The sequence below is a fragment of the Hippocampus bargibanti genome, linkage group LG18, assembly GCF_051943395.1.
Source record: "Hippocampus bargibanti isolate YZ-2025 linkage group LG18, ASM5194339v1, whole genome shotgun sequence".
NCBI lineage: Eukaryota > Metazoa > Chordata > Actinopteri > Syngnathiformes > Syngnathidae > Hippocampus > Hippocampus bargibanti.
In genome coordinates, this window is record NC_142751.1 from 7,075,917 (window position 1) to 7,097,855 (window position 21,939).

Here is a 21,939-nt window from a genome sequence, read left to right on the forward strand (position 1 = left end):
GAGTTGAGTTCCATTGAGCCATAAAGTTTCATAAGGTTTTGATCATAATCACTATTTTTTCTCTCTCTTCTGACGACATGTATTTGAAAATGAGGACCTAAACAGTACTGTATTTTCCGGTGTATAGGGCACACTAGAGTATAACGTGCAACCCCATTGAATGGTGTAAAACTAAATCCACAGACTGTATAAGGCACACTGGACTATAAGGAGCACCTTTAATGAATGAACAAAGTCTTCCAAATATAATATATAAATGTAGAAACATTATCCAAATATAAAGAACATCACATTATCAGGCGCGACAGTAGAGGCTGGGGTAATGCATGATTTCTTCCAAAGAGGCAAATGGAGACAGTGACTGCTGGCAGTAATTGTGAGACCTGTTGCGGCTCAATATTACTTCAAATAAAAGGTGCATATGCGTATAAGGCGCAGGATTATTTTTTGAAAACAATCAAGGCTTTTGTGTGTGCCTTATACACCAGAAAATACAGCATTTGAAAAAAACAAAGCTGGGTAAGGTCTCGTCTGGAATGGAGTGTAAATTTCCACCCTGCTCCTGCATACATACCAACACTTTGTGCATTTATAACAACCACATCACTTTGCATTTCACTCCACGATCTTAATGCTATTGCTAACTGGTCTATTTTGCCACAAAATTTTGCCCGAATTAGAAGACTCTTCACCACGTATACGTATCCAGACCTATCGGTCATTGCTTGCCAGTCGCTGTCAGCGCCCCCGTCTCAGTGTAGTAAGTCAAGTGCTAATTAGCGAACAAATGCGATTACGCCCTGAGTGTATTCCGGCAGCCACCTGCTTGTCAAACGTGCCTAAAGCAGAAATCAATAGGTCATCATCTCTACATATTACAACATTTAAGGAAGATAAGTGCGTGTACTGTACATGCGGAGGAGGCTTTGAACCAAGACGACGCTTCACAATGACATTTTTAGATTCTGTGTTTTAGCAATTAAAACACGATAGCCTGCTATGTTAAAGCCTTAAAAAAGATCCAGCAACATAGTTTTGTTAGCGTGTGTTGGGAGATGAACGCTTTGTACAATAATAACAGTGGCCCTGCACAAAAGATCCCCGCCCCCCTCCCCGAAGAAAACCGAACAATGTTGACCTATAGTCTGATTGAGCCGCTGCCATGACTATATCCACCTTTGGGAGGTTCACCATTGTTTACAAGCTTGCGGCTTTGTTTTCCTGACATCGAAATCATCCCTCCAGATGACAGCACAAGCTCCTCAAACAAGTCCTGGTTGACATTTGCAGACTGATCACAGTCATTGCCAAGTTGGAAGGACATAAAACATTGTCAGTAAACCTTAGTGTTTTACAGTAAGTGTCGAACGAGAAAATCACGGAGTAACCTCATTGCGATTTAATATTTTGTGATCGGATTTACTACTTTATTCAATTTTAAAATGTAAATGGTTGCAGTAGGCACCATCACATTGCACACAGAGACGAAAAACCATCCACACTCATAATCACACCTTTGGACAATTTAAAGCACAGGTGTCAAAGTCAAGGCCCGGAAGCCAAATCTGGCCCGGCACATCATTTTATCCTTCCTACAAAAGCAAATCACAAATATCAAGTGCCATGATGCTTGCTAAAGTCCGAAACAAATTTTCAAATTGTTCCATGTAAACCAAAATAACAGTCATTAACAGTCAAAACGAGTTATTCATTAGTTGCATTAAGTTCATATTGTCTTCTTATAATCTAATTTACAACTGATTTTTTTATGACAAACAGTGGCGTTTTAGGTGGTTCAATGTCAGGCTGAAACATGTCAGGTAATTAAACCACCTAAAACGCCACTGTCTGTAATGAAGGACGCTGTTGTAAATTAGTTATTTATTAATTTGTTGTTTGCTCCAGATGTAAAATGTGGAGGGCGTTAAACATTTTAAAGACTTCCCCTTAATTCATAACGGCCCCCGAGAAGAAACCATAACTACAGGGTGCCTCAAATAGATGCATACCCATGGGCATTTCAATCAGAATCAGAATCAGAATCATCTTTATTGCCAAGTATGTAGAACACACAAGGAATTTGTTTCCGGTAAAAAAAACTGCTAAGTGGCACTATACAGTTCCATTTTGGCTACTGTTGAAGAGTTCAAAGAGTTAATGGCTTGGGGGAAGAAGCTGTTTAAATGTCTGCTGGATTTGGTGCGCATGGATCGGTAGCGCCTGCCTGAGGGGAGTAGCTGGAAAAGGTGGTGGGCAGGGTGCGGAGGGTCCAGTAGGATTTTCCGCACCCTTGTTCAGATTCTTGCTGTGTGCAAGTCCTCAAGAGTGGGCGGTGCCAATGATTTTTTCCGCCGTCCTAACTGTCCGTTGAAGTCGGATTTTGTCCATTTTTGTGGCGGCCCCGAACCAAACGGTGATTGTGGTCCTACTGAGTCCCTCACTGCAGCAATGTTTTCTCACGAAAGAGGAGTGTGTAAAACAACTTGAAAGTGTGATTGACAACTTTGTCAGACAAGTACACGTTTGCTTGCAACGAAATGGTGGACATTTGGAACACATCTTGGGAAAGCCATAAATTGACTAAAAATTGACAGAAATAGCTGAAACTCTGGTGAATGGTCTTCCATATACTGAGTAATGTGTGGTTGTAATTTTAAATAAATAGCTTTTTCATCAAAGCCACAATTGAAATGTTCATGGATACGCATCTTTTTGGGTCAGTGGCAAAAAATTACTTTCATTTAAAATGTTCCCAAAAACCTAGCGTGGACCTTTTGGCAATGTGGGAGGAAACCGGAGTACTCAAGGTAAACCCACCCAGGCATGGATAGAACAGCAAACTACACAAGGAAAGACCACCCTAATGAGCCTAGTGAAAATATAAACTACCAAAACCAAGACATTATCATCCTTAATCCTGATCGCTTACAAGGTGTCAATATTTTCTTTCAAACCTACTGGACATCATTTTTTTAAGTACCATGTTTCCAGCTTTTACTCAGGTTAGTCGATATCATCGAGCTGTAACTTACCTCCAGCATGATTAATAGTGAATGATTCACGATGAAGCAGCCAGTCCCTGACTACAAAGTCAAAACCAGATGATACAGTCAAATGCAGACAGACAAGAACGTGCCGTTTGTCAAGAGTGCTAGTGGTGTAGCCATTGTTCTTGAATCCACGGTGATAACTGTAATCAGAAAGTAAACCAGGATGACAGCAATGGCTGATCGTGTTAACCACAGGGAAACAATGACTTGTGTGTCACTGTGTCTCAGGTAATGATTAAGATACTCTGCTTTGTGAACAATTATGGCTTGTATTAATGAGTATTTGTGTGGAAATTGAGTTGTTTGTTGTTAGAATTCAACGTCGTTGAACAAGCTTACAATGTTTATATCCTTTTTTTCTGATAGGTCAGTTCAACACTCCTGTCTAATTTAAATTCTTGAAGCATTCAGATGTGACAAAGATTGATGATGTGTTTGTATATCGGTTTTTTGAGGAATTCAGGAAAATAGGTTGGTTGATAGAAACAAAGCGAGATGTATTGCATCGTCTCCTTTGTGGCCGTGGCTTCCCTCCCTATTTTCCTATCTCCCGTTCCGTGTCAATCACCCCTCTCTCCCTTGATCACATTTACTTTCATTTTCGCTTTCATCAGCCCTGTAATCAACATCTGATTTTCATTTTCCGAGATGAAGTCTGGGATTCCTCATGTGTCTGTTCGTCCTTTTTTATTCCGTCTAAAGAAATGTGAGGTCAGCACACTGTTAAAAAAAAGATTACATGAACCCCTTCTTCTCATGTAAATGCTTAAACTGCGAGATTACTTCCTTAAATTTGCCTTCTGATTACCATGTATGTCCAACTTTAATAAAAACAAAATACATGAACTGATCAAACAAAGATTGTTTTGACGATAACATATGGTCTCATGGGTGGCCCGGTAGTCAAGTGGCTAGCACACCGGCTTCACAGTGCAAAGGTCATGAGTTCAAGACACCTCCGGTTTCCTCCTACATTCCAAAAACATGCATGACAGGCCGATTGAACATCCAAATTGTCACCTCTAATATTAGTTGTCCCTCTAATGTACTCATTCCTGATCCTACCCAACCTGGTCACTCCCAAAGAAAACCTCAACATCAGCTTCGCCACCTCCAGCTCTGCTTCCTGTCTTTTCTTCAGTGGCACCACCTCCAGTCCGAACATCATGACTGATCTCTCCACTGTTTTATACACTTTTCCTTTCATCCTAGCTGAAACCCTTCTATCACACATCACACCTGACATTTTTCTCCAGCCGCTCCAGCCTGCCTGGACACGCTTCTTCACCTCCTTTCCACACTCTCCATTGCTCTGGACAGTTGACCCCAAGTACTTAAAATCCTCCACCTTCTTTATCTCTTCTCCCTGTAGCATCACTCTTGCACTTGGATCCCTCTCATTCACACACATATATTCCGTCTTGCTGCGACTGATCTTCATTCCTCTCCTTTCCAGGGTATATCTCCACATCTCTAGTTTCTCGGCCACCTGTTCCCTGTTCTCACTACAGAACACAATGTCATCTGCAAACATCATGGTCCAAGGAGATTCTTGTCTAACATCGTCTGTCAGCCTGTCCATCACCATAGCAAACAAGAAGGGGCTCAGAGCTGACCCCTGGTGGAGTCCCACCTCCACCTTGAATTCCTCCGTCACACCGACAGCACACCTCACAACTGTCTTACAGTCATGATACATGTCTTGCACCGCTCTGACATACCGCTTCTATCACTCCAGACTTCCTCATGCAATACGACAGCTCATCACTGGGCACCCTGTCGTACGCTTTCTCCAGATCTACAAAGACACAATGCAATTCCTTCTGACCTTCTCTCTACTTCTCTATCAGCATTCTTAAAGCAAACACTGCATCTGTCGTACAACAACAACAACAATAATAATAATAATAACAACAACCCTTACCTATCCACTACTTTTGAAGGACTGTGTATTTGAGTTGAGCTTTTTCTGCTTTTCGCTAAACTCCTCAGTAATGAGCGAGTATTCCTTTGTGTGCGTGTGTGTGTGATTTATGCCGGCCCTCTGCGGTCACGCACCTGCTCAAATTGATTGGCCCGAGCGACTCCAATCAGTGGGCTGTGACCAGCGCTTTATCCTCATCCCTTTATGCTCGCTGGACCCTCCCTTCTTCCCTCATCATGCCGGCTTTCCTTCCTTCAATCTTTCACTTGATGCCCCCCCTCCCGTGCACCCCTCAAACCTCTGCTGTGTTTATTTTATTTATTATTCTTTCCTGTAGCCTTGACGCCCCTTCTTGGTTATCTGGGTTGCTTGGTAGCAGTTCTGCCTTTCTCTCCCTGTTACTGTGGCACAGGTATTCGAATTTTGATTGGTTAGCATAGTAAGCTGGGGTGGGCTACAGCGCACCTGTCATCCAAATGTGGAAGTCTAATGTGGTTTATAAATAACACAGGCGTTTTGTGGACAAATACAATTCTGCATGACAAAAAAAGCAAACCATTTTAATTCCACTTAAACCCACTTTTCCTTACTTTGATGTTGACTTTCCACAACACACACACACACACACACACGCACAAGCACACACACACTCACAAAGACACACATGCTCCTCGACACAAAACGGTAATTTGCAGCCAAAAAAAAGAATGGGTGAGAAGACTGTTCACATTTTTACAATCTTCCATTCCTCCCATCTATTATTTGAACTGTTGATCCTCACAAGGATCGCAGGGTGTGCCGGAGCCCGTTCTAGCTACCTTTGGGCAGTCGGTAGATAACAATTGTAGGACACGTGTCGACAAACAAGCACAATTCACACTCGCAATCATACTTAAGGGCAATTTAAGTGAATAATTACAGCGCATGGTTTTGGAGTATGGCAAGGAACTGGAGTACTTTGAGAAAAGCCACGCAGGCATAGGGGGAAACGCCAGCTCAATGGGAGGAGGCCGAGTCAGAATTGGAACCCTGTCACCTGTCACCTGTCAATTAAAATAACAAAGGATATTTATTATTGTGCATCATCAACTTGTATCGACTCTTCAAATCCTATTTTTAGGATTACATGTATTCAAAACATTTGGTTTGGATTGGATTAGCCTTTATTATTCTTACAGTGGAGACATTTACATTTCACAGCAGCAACAGAAAAGCAGCAGAACAGGAAAGCAACTATACTGTGAGTTTAAAAATATTTGTGGGTTATTGGTAGTCTTGTTTCCACTTGAAAACATTTACAATGGCGAAAAATCCACACAAGTTTTGCTGGAAGAGTGGAAGATACATTGGATGGCAGATATTAGGCTTGCGGCTCTTAATCTGTGTGTCCGTTTGACAGGATTTACAAAGCCTAAAGACGTGCGCACGTGTGTGGAGGCTCAGTCCGGTGTTAAGACCAGCTGAAAGGTCACTGATGAAATGTCAGCAGCATCGACAGCTTGCCTATCTGATGTCTTCATGCCAAATGCTGTCTGTCTGTCCACTTTTTGTAAAAACAATCATGGCATTAGGAAAACTAAGTCAAGATACTGAGTGTTGATTTTTACTCTTTTCACTTCAATTACAGAATCTTTGACATGTCAAAACATCCAAAGGGTGGAACATGTCTCCATGTTTGACTTTTGAATATAATTAGAGTCTATATTTTCAACAGTATATGAACATACCATCCAGTATTCTTCCAATTTGCCTACCGGAATAAAAAAAAATTGTGTTACCGTATTTTTCGGTTTATAACGCGCACCCAAAACCCTTATTTTTTTTTCAAAAGATGACCATGTGCCTTATACGCAATGCACCTTTTATGTGAAGTAAAACAACAGGTCTCTCAACTACTGTCAGCAGCCATTTCCCCCTGTAAAAGAATTAGTGTGTAACCCCAGCCTCTATTGCAGCACCTTATAATGTGGTATGTCTTATATTTGTAAAACTTTTTTATATATTTATAATTATATCTGAAAAAAAAAAAATCATTCATTGAAGGTGCACCTTATAGTCCCGCGTGCCTTATATATGGAAAAAGTTTTATAATACACTATTCATATAAGGTACACACCCATTATATTCCGATGCGTCTTGTATACCAGAAAATATGGTACAGTATTATGATTTATATATTGTATAGTTCCAGTCATTCCTATGTCGGTTGTTGTTGGAGTTATGCCACGAAATAATTGAAACTCGACGCAAAAAGAGATGTCTCTGAAGTCAAGAATAATGACTGTTAATGTGGTTTTCATATGGCAAATTCAATTTTTGATTCAGACTTTAGCTAGCATCGTAGAACTTGACATGCTTGATTTGCTTTCATGGGCTGAATAAAATGACGTGATGGCCCAGATTTGGCCCTCGGGCCTTGACTTGGACACCCGTGCTGTATAGCAACAACTTCACAGCACACATTAATAATTTCACACCAACATTGAATATATGATTAATTGAATGATTAAATGTGAATTTGTGATTAGATGTATGAGTTAATGTGTGCGTGTTTTTATATTAGAAATGTGAGCATATCTTCTTTAACAGCATTGTATTTTTTTATTAGAAGCATAACCGTTCTTCATTGCAAACATAATAAATTCATTATTAATAATAAGCAAATTTGTGATAGCTAAAAACAAATCAACGTACCCAATCCCTATCCCTGAAGCTCCAGCGTGCGGAAGGAAGACAGCGAGAGCCCTTTCTGACGTAAGCAGGCTGTTTGTGTGATGAGCGTGGCAATCGAGCTGAATCTCTTTAAAGCTGACGCTGTCTTAATGAATGACACCAGGAAGGACCGAAGGAAGGACGGAAGGAAGGACAGACACCGAGGATGCTTAGCAAAGGACATTGCTGTCGCTTCGTTTCACTGCCACTGAGTTATTAGGGATTTATTTCTGCTTTGCTGACAATTTCTGTTTACGGTCGAACACGCATCGAGATCATATATTTAGCTTGTGAAATCGTGTGTCCCCCCACCCACCCCGCAAGGGACGCATCACCCATGCATCCTTGCTCGCTTTCAGTCGCTAACAACGCATCATGTTTGTTTGTTTTTTTTTCTTCCCCCTCTCCCCTGCTGCTGCTTCTGCTGTACTCTTCCTCTCCTCCGCTCTCATCCCGCATCCTCGTGCCGGTCTTGGCCACCCGCTGACGCCGAGGCAGGATGGTGCGCCTTGCTAGCGCCCTGGGGCTTGTCATGTTCAGTGTGGCGCTGCTCATTCTGTCGGTCATCAGCTACGTGTCCATTAAGAAGGATTTCCTTCTCGGCAACCCCAGATATGGACCGAGCGGAGGACCAAGGATGTATATGTTCCACGCGGGGTATCGGTGAGTGAGTTCTGGCAATATTGCGCTTGAATTGTTTCATTTCCCTTCAGGGGGTTACAATTGCTATTTCCTCAACGGTAGTGCCTAATGGTGAGGGCCTCTGTACAGACTATAACCTAGGCTTGGTTGCAGACCCTGGACTGCATGTCGCAGCGGTCATCATCGATAGTGAATTGAGATTAGGCTGATGTAAAAAAAGGGCAAACACAAAAAAGGTCAAGTCAAATTATGTCTACAAAATTCCTCAGTTACAATATACAATATACAAAAAATAGTTTTAAAATATTTTTCTGATGCCCTGAAAAGCAAATCTACAGAAGAGAATTACGGCCACTGAAGAAAAAAAAACTTGGCAAGATTCTCTCTTTAATCTCAGAATTATGACTTTAACTCATTCGCTGCCATTCTCAATTTATTCGGGAATTGAAAAGTGTGACATGGAGCACAATTTCCAAATTTGTTTGCCGTTTGTTTTTTTTTTTCTTCTGGGGGGGATAAAGCGCTGGTCAGACAATTGGCAATGTTTTTCCTTTCCTGAGGGGGCAGCATTTGGCTTTTGTACAGCTGCCCCCATTCCAAGCTCAGATAACTCCAGGCCCATATAATTTAGGATTTATTTTTTTTCTGGCGAAAGAAGAGAGTCTAAGGTTTCTTACGCTGCATTGAATGTTGATGTAGTCCTAAAACTCAATATTCTGAGGGTCAGAATTCTGACTTTAATCTCAGATTTCTGACTTTCAAGTGACTTTAACTATGGTCACAACAGCCACGAAATGAAACAAACACAACACACTGTTTACTCGCCCTCTGCTCCTCTAAATGTGAAAGGATGTCCTCCGACACTCCTCGTCCACTTTTTCCTCAGACTTCTGAGAATAAAGTCAGAATTCTGACTTCATTCTTTTTGTTTATTGGCTTTCAAGCCAGAATTTTAAGATAAAAGTCAGAATTCTGAGATTAAAATGAGAATCTTGCCAACCTTGTTTTTGTATGTAATTAAATTTCCATGCCCAAACCACTTTTTAAGAATAGTTTTAAAATTAGAGTCTACATATCGCAACATATTGATTGAAGAACTTCCTTCCAAGCTATTTCAAAGCATCCTTAGTGTCTCCATGGCATTCTTTCTTTCTTTTGTGCAAATGATGTTGTGTATGTTCCCCATTCTCAAATGTTTTTTTGTCCACAGAAGAACTGCCCCAGCACAGGTTAGGGCTCAGCGAGGCCACTGCACTCCACCTCCATTGAAATCCTTCATGTGCGCTCAAGAGTGCAATGCTAAAACACAGTTGATCTAGCAAAGCTTCTGGAAGTCAGCAAACTGCCCTTGACTCTGATTTACAGCACGGGCGCTCTATTCATTTCCCACCTGCTGTAATCATTTTCTTTCTCGCTTAGGCTATCACGGTGGGCCAAGGTTATGCTTTGAGTCAGTTAGACCTGTAGGTCTTTCGCTGGATGGTGGACAAACACTCGCATAAGTCTGAGAAAGTCGCAGTGGCACCGTTTTGCACTTGTGGAATACGAATCAAGTGTAAGTGACGTCTACTGTGATGAGCTATGGCTCTCTCAACCCATTGGTATCCGTCCTATTGAGCCGACAACCTTCACGGGACTCTATGTCGTGGTTGGCGTTACTACGATATAGAATTTGGTTGGCATAATATCACTCGTGAGTAGTGCTGCAGAAACGGATTCCTATTCAAATGCTTGAATTTGAAATTGTCAAGGTTTCAACATAATTTGCTTTTTCTATTTGACTTCCTGCTTCTGTATTGAGTATTTTTTTCCATATTTCTTTTGCACCGAAAGGCCGCCTCGCAAACCTGACCTCAGGTGAGTACAGATCTCAGCCATTGCGGACTTGGTGAGGACACTTGCGCAATGTTATGATACATGTGAGGAGATCAAAGCGCTATTTGTGTTTCCACACGGGCCCAAAATTGATTCGAAAATGCATCCCATTGACTTCTCGGTCAGAGGACGTGCTGAACATCTGATCAAGATTCGCCATTAATATATGTAGATATGTCATTTTGATATCACTGAATAAACTTACAGTAATTATTCATCCGTTTTGATATTTATACACAAAAGCGCGGCCACAATTTTTGCTGCACTCATTTGTCTTGCTTGCATCTAAACTTTATCAATAATTTCCCCTCATTCCCGTTTCCCCTGTCTAGCTCCGAATTAGCACGGAAGTATCTGGATCCAGTTTTCACGCCGCTTCGCGAAGACCTCAAAAATTCTTCAAAATGGAGATTCAACAGCACAGCATTTATCCAAAAGAGGTAAATGCGTCTGCGTAAAAATAACATGATCACATCAGGATGACATGAAGACGTACATACGAGTATATTTCTATAGTCAAACTTTTTTTACGAAGTCCCTTGAAGGCAATAATGAATCTACGTTATTACATTAATTCGCCATAACCATTTCCAATAAAATGCTGTCAACTATGATTGCCAATCCAGTATGAATACAGAAGAGAATTAGGGCAAAATGAAAACTTATAATAATAATAATAATACATTTAATTTCGGAGCGCCTTTCAAAACTCTCAAGGACACTTTACAGTCACTGGATTTTTTTGTGCGGGTGAACAGCGGCAGCCATTCGCGCCAGCGTTCACTCTAATTCTGACTTTATGCTCCGAATTCTCGACTCTATTCTCAGAATTCTGACAATAAAGTCAGAATTCTGAGAATAGAGTCAAGTCGAGAATCAAGTCAGAATTCTGACAATAAAGTCAGAATTCTGACTTGATTCTCGAAATTCTGCCTTTTAAATGAAAATTCTGATTTTAATCTCAAAATTCTGACTAAAGCGAGAATTCTGATTTCATTCTCAGAATTCTAACTATTCTGATTTTAATCTCAAAATAAGTCGAGAATAAGGTGAGAATTCTGACATTATTCTAAGAATTCTGATGTTATTCTCAGAATTCTGACTTTTAAAGTGCACATTTTTAATTCTTTAAAATCAAAATTCTGAGAATAAAGTATGAATTCTGAGATTAAAGTGAGAATCTTGCAAACACACATACACACATTGTCCATGTTAGACTCACTCTTCATGCATTAATTTTTGCTACTTTCAGGAAGGAGATCTCTCAGTACATCGACATTCCTCACAACTTCACTTTAACGCGCAGCTTAGTCCGCATTGGCCAGCTGATGCATTACGCCTACTCCAGCCACAAGTACGTCTATTCCATCGGCGAGAACTTCCGCTCACTCCTCCCCGAGGTCTCGCCGTTTCTGAACAAGCACTACAATGTCTGTGCGGTGGTGGGCAACAGCGGCATACTCACCGGCTCACGTTGCGGTGACCAGATTGAGAAGTTTGACTTTGTCTTCCGCTGCAACTTTGCACCAACGGAGTTCTTTAAGCGAGATGTTGGGCGACGCACAAATATGACTACCTTCAACCCGAGTATCTTAGAGAAGTACTACAACAATCTATTGACAATACAGGACAGGAATAACTTTTTCCTGAGCTTGAAGAAGCTGGATGGTGCAATTCTGTGGATCCCGGCATTCTTCTTCCACATGTCAGCCACAGTGACCAGGACTCTGGTGGACTTCCTTGTGGAGCATCGCGGCCAGCTCAAAGTTCAACTGGCCTGGCCTGGGAACATCATGCCGCACATTAACAAGTAAGACATGCACCCCCACATCCAAAGTCCCTCCCAATTGGAGCCTTTTGCAAAATAGAAGTTTATAAAAAACACTGTAAAAACAAATGGGAGGGGAATCAAAATGAAATGAAAAATAACTATAACAACAACAATATAAAAACAACTGCATTTTTCGCACTATAAAAGGCGCACCCAAAAGCCTTCATTTTCTTCAAAAGATTACTCTGTGCCTTACAGTATACGCAGGTGCGCCTTATATGTGAAGTACAGACGCTCCCAACTTACGAACCAGATACGTTCTGATCGTTCGTGAGGTGAATTCATTCGTAAGTTGCTTCAGTGCTATATTTTGTATGGCATGTACGTTTAAGTCAAACACCGAACGGGGAAGTATAAAACACAGACGCTCGAACAGTCGTAAAATAAGTTCACACCTACTGTCATCAGAATCAGAATCAGAATCATAATCATCTTTATTGCCAAGTATGTAGAACACACAAGGAATTTGTTTCCGGTAGAACACGCTGCACTAGTATCGTCGTCAAAAAAAAAACTGCTAAGTGGCACTATACAGTTCCATTTTGGCTACTGTTGAAAGAGTTCAAAGAGCTCAAAGAGTTAATGGCTTGAGGGAAGAAGCTGTTTAAATGTCTGCTGGATTTGGTGCGCATGGATCGGTAGCGCCTGCCTGAGGGGAGTAGCTGGAAAAGGTGGTGGGCAGGGTGCGGAGGGTCCAGTAGGATTTTCCGCGCCCTAGTTTGGATTCTTGCAGTGTGCAAGGTAGGGCGGTGCCAATGATTTTTTCCGCCGTCCTAACTGTCCGTTGAAGTCGGATTTTGTCCATTTTTGTGGCGGCCCCGAACAAAACGGTGATGGAAGAACACAGGATGGATTCGATGACAGCCGTGTAGAAATGTTGCAGCACCTCCTGTGGCAGGCCATGCTTCTTTAGCAGCCTCAGGAAGTACATTCTCTGTTGGGCCTTTTTCAGGATAGAGTTGGTGTTGACCTCCCACTTCATGTCCTGGGAGACTGTGATTCCCAGGAACTTGAAGGTCTCAACGGTTGACACCAGGCAGTTGGATAGTGTGAGGGGTAGCTGTGGTGATGGATGTTTCCTGAAGTCCACGATCATCTCAACTGTCTTGAGCGTGTTCAGCTCCAGGTTGTGACGGCTGCACCAGAGCTCCAGCTGCTCCACTTGTTGTCGGTACGTTGTTGTCATACGACAACATATATACTTGGGTCTTCAGTAAGCCATTACTGAAGCTTCTGGCACGTAATTACTGAATTACATGCCAGCAGCCATTACTTTTTGTGATGCATCGCCTCCTCCTCGGAGCCTTGATGGAGCTTTCTCTCTGATTCATGGCTCTTCACGGTGTGAGAAGATGGTAGTAAAATCAGCAGGAATCAAGGTGATGAACAAAAAGATTATTTTTATCTTGGACAGCTGTGACATTGTGAGGTCGAAGTAGGAAGGCCACTGAGTGAGAATCTTCTGCTCTCCCCCACCCGAGATGTTATTTATACAGAGGGCGGGAATGGCATCATTTCAAAAGGGGCCGATCAGCTATGAGATAGAAGGGTGAAATATGATATCAGACTGAAATAAGAATGGTTGAGTAACGGTACACACTACAAATACGTGAGGTTATAAGGTAAACGGCACACACACACACGCACACACACGCACACACACACACACACACACACACACATATATATATATATATCCAAACAAATATGTTTGTATGTACCATTGTTCGTAACACGAATGCTCGTAAGTCCGCGAGTGTCTGCAATATTGAGCCACAACACTCACACAACAGACTCCTACTGGGATATATTAAATGGGGTTTGATTTCGGTAAACTCGTAAAATTACTTCACCAGGTGAATTTTTTTTCTCGATTTCACCACAATTTTCTGTTTTTGGCACAATGATTAGAAATGGAAAATTTTTTTTTTTGCTTGGTTTTGTATGTAGCGTCTAAAAAAACAACTTGTTTATTTCTGAGAATTTTCAGGCCAAAATATGAAAACCCCTTAGGAACACAAATATTTTAAATCATTTTTATTTGTGTTTTGCATTTGACTGAAAATATCAGCCTGCGTATTTTGAGTATTTTAGATGCTATAAAACGTTTTTCTGATGTCAGTTAGGAAACAAAAAAGTGACGTCGGTTGTCCTTCAAAGAAGGACGATTGGCAATCTCTGAAAATTATATTTATTATTGTATTTTGATGAACTAGTTTTATCACAATGCAATCATAAACATAGTTTTCAGATATTACCAATATTCCTTCTTTAGAATGTTTATATTCCTGGGGGGTTCATGGAATATTTTGGCAGTAAAATTGACAAAAATGTTTTTTTTTTTTAATATGTCATTCATTGAAGGCGCGGAAAATACAGTACAACCATGTTCCCAAAGTACATTATGTTTCTGTTGAAAAATAATCTTGGAAAAGAAAATTTAGATCTGCCCCAAGCGTCATTTGCATTCTTGTGTCTTACTCCTCGTATACACTTTGTCACTGTGTATTACCAATTTTTGAACAACACCACATGTTGACGTCCTTTTACAGTGTTTGTATGTTTGTAGATGTGTGTGCGCGCACACGTTGTAGCAAAAGGAGGAGGCGGAGAGGGTGGGGGGGATTTAAAATCCTAAACCAGATTATACAGAAACTACTATTTAGTGAAAGGCATGGCACCGAGTTGAAACCGGAAAGAAGGATTTAAATCCAGTTGTTAGTGTTGTATTACCAGAATGGGCCACACTTACAGTAGCCTAATCTTCAGAAAGCCCATTAAATCTACCTGCTGGGGAAGTCTGAGCACATTTAAGCAGCTCAAGGTTGCTTTTAGCACCTCAACCACTTGCTGAGCGCCTTTTGTTGGGGCCCATTGGAGGAGTTTCGACTCTCAAGCGCAGCGGCGTGCGGAGAATGAAGGACGCCAATAGTCATCATCGCTATGTCGCCAATCCATCTAACAATTCTTTTTTTACCTCAATTGTGGTGTCCGGGATTCTTATTTGATTCTAAATGTTCAAAATGTAATGAAATGCAAATTACAAGGATGGCAAGAGTTAGGGTATTTGTTTGTATTGTTACTTAAAATGATCTGGCAATTGCATGTGATGCACATAAACCAAATTACCCAAGAAAGAATTTGAATGAAGACCAAACGTATTTGTGCACCTAAAAGAGCTAATCGGATACTCTTAACTATCTTCCAAATACAGGTAACATCTGACTTAGGACCAGCTCGACTTACGACCACCCGTACTTGTATTTTGCTATTTAATTTTCTTAGAAAAATACAATATTCGTCACAATAATGCATTTATACGATTTGGGCGGCATTGAACACAATAAGTCACGCCGGAGTCACATGATGCTTTCTTCTCTATATAATGGTCTTTGTTGTCTTCACCCTTTCTCTTCATTTTTCCTCTCAAATGGACTCACCAGCTATTGGAAAACTAAACAGCTGTCGCCAAAGCGCCTGAGCACCGGCATCTTGATGTACACGCTGGCATCGTCTGTGTGTGACCAGATCCATTTGTACGGCTTCTGGCCATTCGGCTGGGACCCCAACACGGGCGAGGAGCTGCCTTATCACTACTATGACAAGAAGGGCACCAAGTTCACCACCAAATGGCAGGAGGCCCATCAGTTGCCTGCTGAGTTCAAACTCCTTTACAAGATGCACACAGAAGGGCTGCTGAAGCTCAGCCTCTCCCACTGCGCTTAGACATGAAACTGCAGGAGGTATTTCAATTGTCTCATCGGAGCTTCCATCAGCCAAAGTCACAAAAAGGACCAGGACTGATAAATGTAGTTTTTGCTACGGCACAGCCTTGGCAAGGAGACACAATGGATTCTCGTGCTATTTTAGGACAACAATTTCTCTCCGTCTCTCTCTCTCTCTCTCTCTGTCTCTCTCTCTGTCTCTTTCTCTCTGTCTCTCTCTCTCTGCGTCTCTCTCTCTCTCTCTCTCTCTCTCTCTCTCTCTCTCTCTCTCTCTCTCTCTCTCTCTCTCTCTCTCTCTCTCTCTCTCGAGCTGTGACGGTTATGCGTTAAAGCTGAAGAAACGAGGACTCTTTGTTGTGTTGTCAGTCAAAACCCTCAAGGGCTGTTGCTCCCTAAATCATGCTCCTGTTCAGCAAACTATCACAAGTGTGTCCCCACAATGACATGAAGAGCAGAATTTGAAACAACCCAGAAGCAAGAGGGGACACAGATGTGGAAAAAATCTGCACAGAAAAATACAAAGTGACAACAGAGAGCAAGGATGTACTGGATGCAGAACACAAAAATACCAAGTAAGAATGAAAAGTCAAGCTGGATACAGAGTGTGTGGGAGAATGCTTGAAAAGATGCCACTTACATACTGAGAGATGGCAGGCAATGCCCAATCCTACATAATCATATACAAGTGACAACAAAAAGCACCATAGCTCAAGAACCGAAACTAAAACATAGTCACTTTTACAGTGTTTTTTTTAAGGTTTTTACTACCTAAAAGTGTTGCGGCTCCCCCTTCACCTGTTCTCTGCTCTTATGAGTTTTTTGTTTGTTTTTTTGTTTTATAAAGCCATTTTTTGGCACGTCCGTGGTCTATCCACATCTGGTTCCAAATTCTGTTCCCCATATGACCATAAGGGCATTAATCATAGTTAAAACATAGATGAGGATACATGTATTACCGGTAGTTATCATTCCACAGTAATACTTGCAAAGTCCCTAAAAATACAGTGATACCTCGGCTCACGATCGCTTTAGCAAACGAACTTTTTGCCTTACGAACATTAAATTCACGAGAATATAATCTTGGCATACGAACTCGTTTTCAGGAAACACACAGAGAGCCACAATGGCTGGCAGACTAGTTTTTGGCGGAAGAACACCAAACCACACGGCCGAACAACGACACTGTGGCTGGCGGACTACTTTTCCACACCCACTTTCTTTCGGTGCACTCAGTGCAGACGTGGTTTGTTATCGAGTAGATACTTTTGCTTTTTTGGGACCGAAACAGACCCCACCATAGGCTAGTGTTAAGCCGAAGAGGACACAAAAGAAAATTACGGTGGAGCAGAAGAAAGAGATCATCAAAAAACACGAACGAGATATGCGTTGGTGTGACTTAGCGTCCCAGTACCAGTATGCTAAGTCGACTATTGCTACCTGTGGCTAAGGGTGTTTCTGTGTTGTCTAAGCAACGGTCTCAGGCAATAAAAGAGGTTGAAAAACTTCTGTTGATTTGGATTAATGAAAAGCAGCGAGCAGGGGACAATGTGTGAGGGTATTATCGCCGAGAAAGCATGGCAATTTCACTCGGATATTATTAAAAGACAACTACATCAATGACCATCACAAAGGTAAATACTTTATTATAAAGTATAGTTTATTTTTTTTAATTACAATATTTATTACTTTACAATATTTATTAATTACAACATTTATTATACATAAAATAAGATATATTTAGTGTAGTTTTAAGTCTCATTTAGGAGAAAACTATGTTTCACGGGGTCCTGGAAACGGATTATTCTCATTTTTAATGGTTTCCGATGGGACATTAATGTTTGAAAGACACACTTTTCGCCTTACACACACTTTCTGGGAAACAATTAAGTTCGTAAGCTGAGGTATCACTGTATATCGTCCAGATCCTATTAATGTATTATTTACCTCCACAGGGGAAAAAAACTTGAAGAACTAAGTGTAACTTCTTTTTGTTGGTTGAATTAAACGCCCCCCCCCCCCCCCCCCAAACTAGTCTCAGGCAGGATTTGGCCACAGGAGCTGAGAAATTGACAACCATTCTTTGAAAAACATTTATTGTTATAGCAAGACACAACCAGAATGTATTTCGACATGTCCCTTATATCAAGTTGGTGTTTTAGACCACTGGTGTAAAACTCAAGGATCGAGGGCTAGATGTGGCCCGCCATATTATTTGACGCGGCCCGCGAAAGCAAATCATACATGTCAACTTCTGTGAGGCTTGCTAAAATAACGGTACCTATTTCAAATGCTCGAATGTAATATATAAGAGCTACTTTAAGTTTTCTTTTTACCAAAATCCTCTTGAGAGGAATATGTAACCTTAATATGCTATCATTCTTGACTTGTTTATATGGTTTTACAGTCATAACGCCTTCCCAAAGGAACTGGTAGCTATAATGTGGCCCTCAACAAACATGAGTTTGACAGACTTGTTTTCGACACTTCTATTATTCCAACTTTAAGGTAGCTGCACGAGGATGGATGTTTTTTTGCTCCAACATATCTCTGTCCCAGTGTGTACAAAGGAAGGTCCATCAGGGCAGCCTTGAATGAGTTTGATGAAGAAAATCTTTTGAGTGATGTAACCAGAGCCATGGGTACACTCTGACCTATTGCTTTCCTGCATAAACAGACAAAACAAATCCCACAAACGCACTTCAAAATCTCAATCTCGTCCGCTGAGACGTTTTCATGAGATGATCTTCAACATGAGGACCGCCTTTTAATTTTTTGAAGCACAAACTTTTCCCGAAAGATTTTAACCTTTGAATTTGTTTGATTTTCACAATTTAAACACGGTAATGTTCAAGTTGGTTTTGTTCCAATTTGTTTTATACGTCTAATAAGACACACAAATGGGTATGTAGATGTTTCATTTCAAAATATGTGTTTCATGCTGGAATAAAAAATTGCAATGAGGCGTCCCTTCATTTTACAATAAATGAGGTTGAAGATGTACGCAACCAGACTAATCTGATAAATACACAATGAGTTGCGAGCATACCTTCTGTGTATATCTTCTTTGTACTTTATTCTCCATTCAGAGATTAAATTTACTGAAATTGGCTACTTAAAAATTAATGGTCTCCTTTTTTAAGGTTAATTAAAATATCAGTTTTTTCCCATTTGTTTTTTGTGTGCGTGTGCGCGTGTGTGTGTGTGTGTGTGTGTGTGTGTGTGTGTGTGTGTGTGTGTGTGTGTGTGTGTGCGTGCGTGCGTGCGTGTGTGTGTGTGTGTGTGTGCGTGTGTGTGTGTGTGTGTGTGTGTGCGTGTGTGTGTGTGTGTGTGTGTGTGTGTGTGTGTCTGTGTGCGTGTTTATCATTAGCCACACTTTCCATTCAAAACACTACATACTGTCTGTTAGAGAACGCCTGCACGATTTTAGTTCCACGATTATCTTCCTGTAGATTTACATTACAAATGTAGATTCACAATCTTAATGACTTAATTTAATAATAAAAATAATATGGAAACCACTTTATTAATTTTATTCTTAAAAGAATATTTTAGGGCCCAAATACGTTTTCTGTTTTACTGTATGGTTGTGTCATCCGTGTGATGTTTATTTGACTTTAAAAAATAAATGTAAATATTGTTCCCATATATTAACTCATGCACTGCCAGACGATGTGCAAAAATATGTCCAGTACCAGGGTTTTTGTCATTTTCACTTAAATTGCAGGAACCACAGAATATTGAGTTTCAGGACTGCATAAACATTAAACTCAGCGTAAGAATACTTACACTATCTTCTTTCATCAGAAAAAAATAGTTAATTACTAAGGTATATGATTCTGGAGTTATCTGAGGTTTAAATGGGGGCAGTTTTAAAAATTACAATGCAATACATCCATGTTGATTTATATATCGCTTTAAAAACAGATGAAGCTGCAACAAAGCGCTAACATAGACAAAAGGCAAATGCTGCGCCCCATGGGAGGCAAAACACTACTGGAGGTCTGACCAGCACTTTATCAGCATCCCCCTCAAGAAAAACAAAAACCCGAACAGATTCGGGAATGGCGCTCATGCTTTTCAATTCCCGGATACATTTGGAAATGGCAGTGAATGAGTTAATGGTATCTTAAAACCATCCAATACATTCTGGCAGAAAAGAAAAGAAGGGAAAAGCCCATGCAATGTTGGTCAGTGTGTACGCAAAGGAGAGGTCACAAGGCGTGTGCCAAGGGAGAGCGACCCTTGACCTGTGGCCCTGTCGCTACTTTTGATTTAATGTCGCCATCTTGCAACAAAAGAAAACTGGAGGAGTCAAAGGCTAGGTGGCACTTGGATTTTGTTCAATGAGAGTCATGCGATTGTGAAGATATACCGTACAAATATTTAAAACAGAATTGTTCTGTATCCTATACATTGCTTGATAGAGAAAACATCCCTTAAGATTCTATGCAAATCCACACAATGTCCAATGATTACATTTTCAGCCAACACAAGCATATTCACTGTGTAGCATGTCGGCAAGTTGTTACATTCTGGCAGTTCTGAAGTGCTTTTGGTCGACCTCATCAGATCTTCTAATCTGCTGTCATTTTGAATTCAGCCACACGTAGTTGTTGTGAATTATTGATGCTCCTTTTCTTCTCCTTCTTATCCACCTCTTTGATCCCAAGTTTCAAAAGTCAAAAGACCCCCACCTCGTTCGGCGGCCGTCGCACCCAGTCTCGCTCTTGAGTCAGAGAGAAAATCAATAGGTTAAATCAAACGTTATGATTAAAAGAATCACACTCCAGAGGACATGAAATAATCATGTCAAGAAGAGGAGTCCCAATAATTGCACTTCACCTTTCAGTCTTTGTTAATGAATAATACAAACTCTGGAGAGCTGATTCTTTGTCCGCGAATGGTTGTTTGTCAATGATAATAACAACAAGAATAATTGTGTTGTGTGTTGTAAACCTGTCAAATTGTGCCTTGCCCAAAAACATCAACATAACGAAACCCTGCTCTCCATTTGAAAGCTCAAACTGAAGTGATATCCACACACATGCATGCACACGCTTGCCATCGAAGCCTGATGTGCACATAGCTACCCGCAGATCACCGCGCATGTCCTGTGCAAGAAAACAGTGCTCCTGTGGAAATTCATCGCTCATATTGATTTGAATTAGCATGCACTCTTTTTGCCTGTGGTCATGTACTTGCCAATGTTTACTTGTGGACACCTCGCCGTATGTGCGTGTGTGCACGGAGTGGGTTGAGTCCAAAGTGTGTTGAACTTCAGGGTTATGGCAGGCATTGAAACAGTTTAAAATGCGAAAAATATTCAGATTACTGTAGCATATATGTATATATATATATATATATATATATATATATATATATATATATATATATATATATATATATATATATATATATATATATATATATATATATATGGTTTGCCTAACCGTGCTACAATGGAATCTTCTACAAGCGCAACCGTACCCCCGTGCTTCAAATTGCCAAGTTGAAGAATTCAAAATAACCGGCACACTAATTCATCGACAGAGATGAGTGGCTGTTTGAGTGAGGGTTTATTTAGAGTTGGACACACAGAGATGATGGCGTGTGGTCACATTTGAATACAGCGGGCAGCTCTGCACGCGGCCATTGTGTTCTCATTAATAACCGATTTCATGGCCAACGGAACCTCAACAAAAGAGGCAGCGGGTCTGAAAAGTTTGAAAAAGAATCATGACAAAGAAAGGAGGGAGAAGTGGTGCTGCAAGGTGGCATCAGATGGACCAAGAAGACAAGTGGAGATTTTTCTCTAGTTTATTTTTCTCCAAACCAAGGACGATGCATGATATCGAAGATACTCTGTTTGATACTCTTACCTTCCTGTTAGCATAAGGAGTGTGCCTGTGTGTTTTAAATCATGGATTTATATCTGCTAACCTTTTATTTCAATGCTTGGACAAAAACCTCAAGTCACATTTACCGAGTGATACAACATTGTATATCAACATGTACCACCGTAATGTATAACTTTTCTGTGGATGCCTCTGGGGATTTTTCTATATTTTTCTTTCTTTATGTTTTTTTACTTTTCAAAAATATGTTTGCAAATTTGGATTATTTGGTTCTTCAAAGAAAAATTAGATTGAATAATAGACAGAATGCAGCTAGATTCTCCTT

At 40.7% G+C, this 21,939-nt stretch overlaps 1 protein-coding gene across 1 annotated transcript; it reads left to right on the plus strand.

The window, feature by feature from the left end:
• The first annotated feature begins 7,733 nt into the window (after positions 1–7,733).
• On the plus strand, positions 7,734–18,858 carry st8sia3 (ST8 alpha-N-acetyl-neuraminide alpha-2,8-sialyltransferase 3). Its single transcript, XM_089020841.1, has 5 exons — positions 7,734–8,349; positions 10,162–10,185; positions 10,536–10,643; positions 11,456–12,013; positions 15,478–18,858. Exons 1-5 carry the CDS (start codon positions 8,186–8,188, stop codon positions 15,758–15,760), a joined length of 1,137 nt encoding a protein of 378 aa, XP_088876967.1. The 5' UTR covers positions 7,734–8,185; the 3' UTR covers positions 15,761–18,858.
• Positions 18,859–21,939: the final 3,081 nt, after the last annotated feature.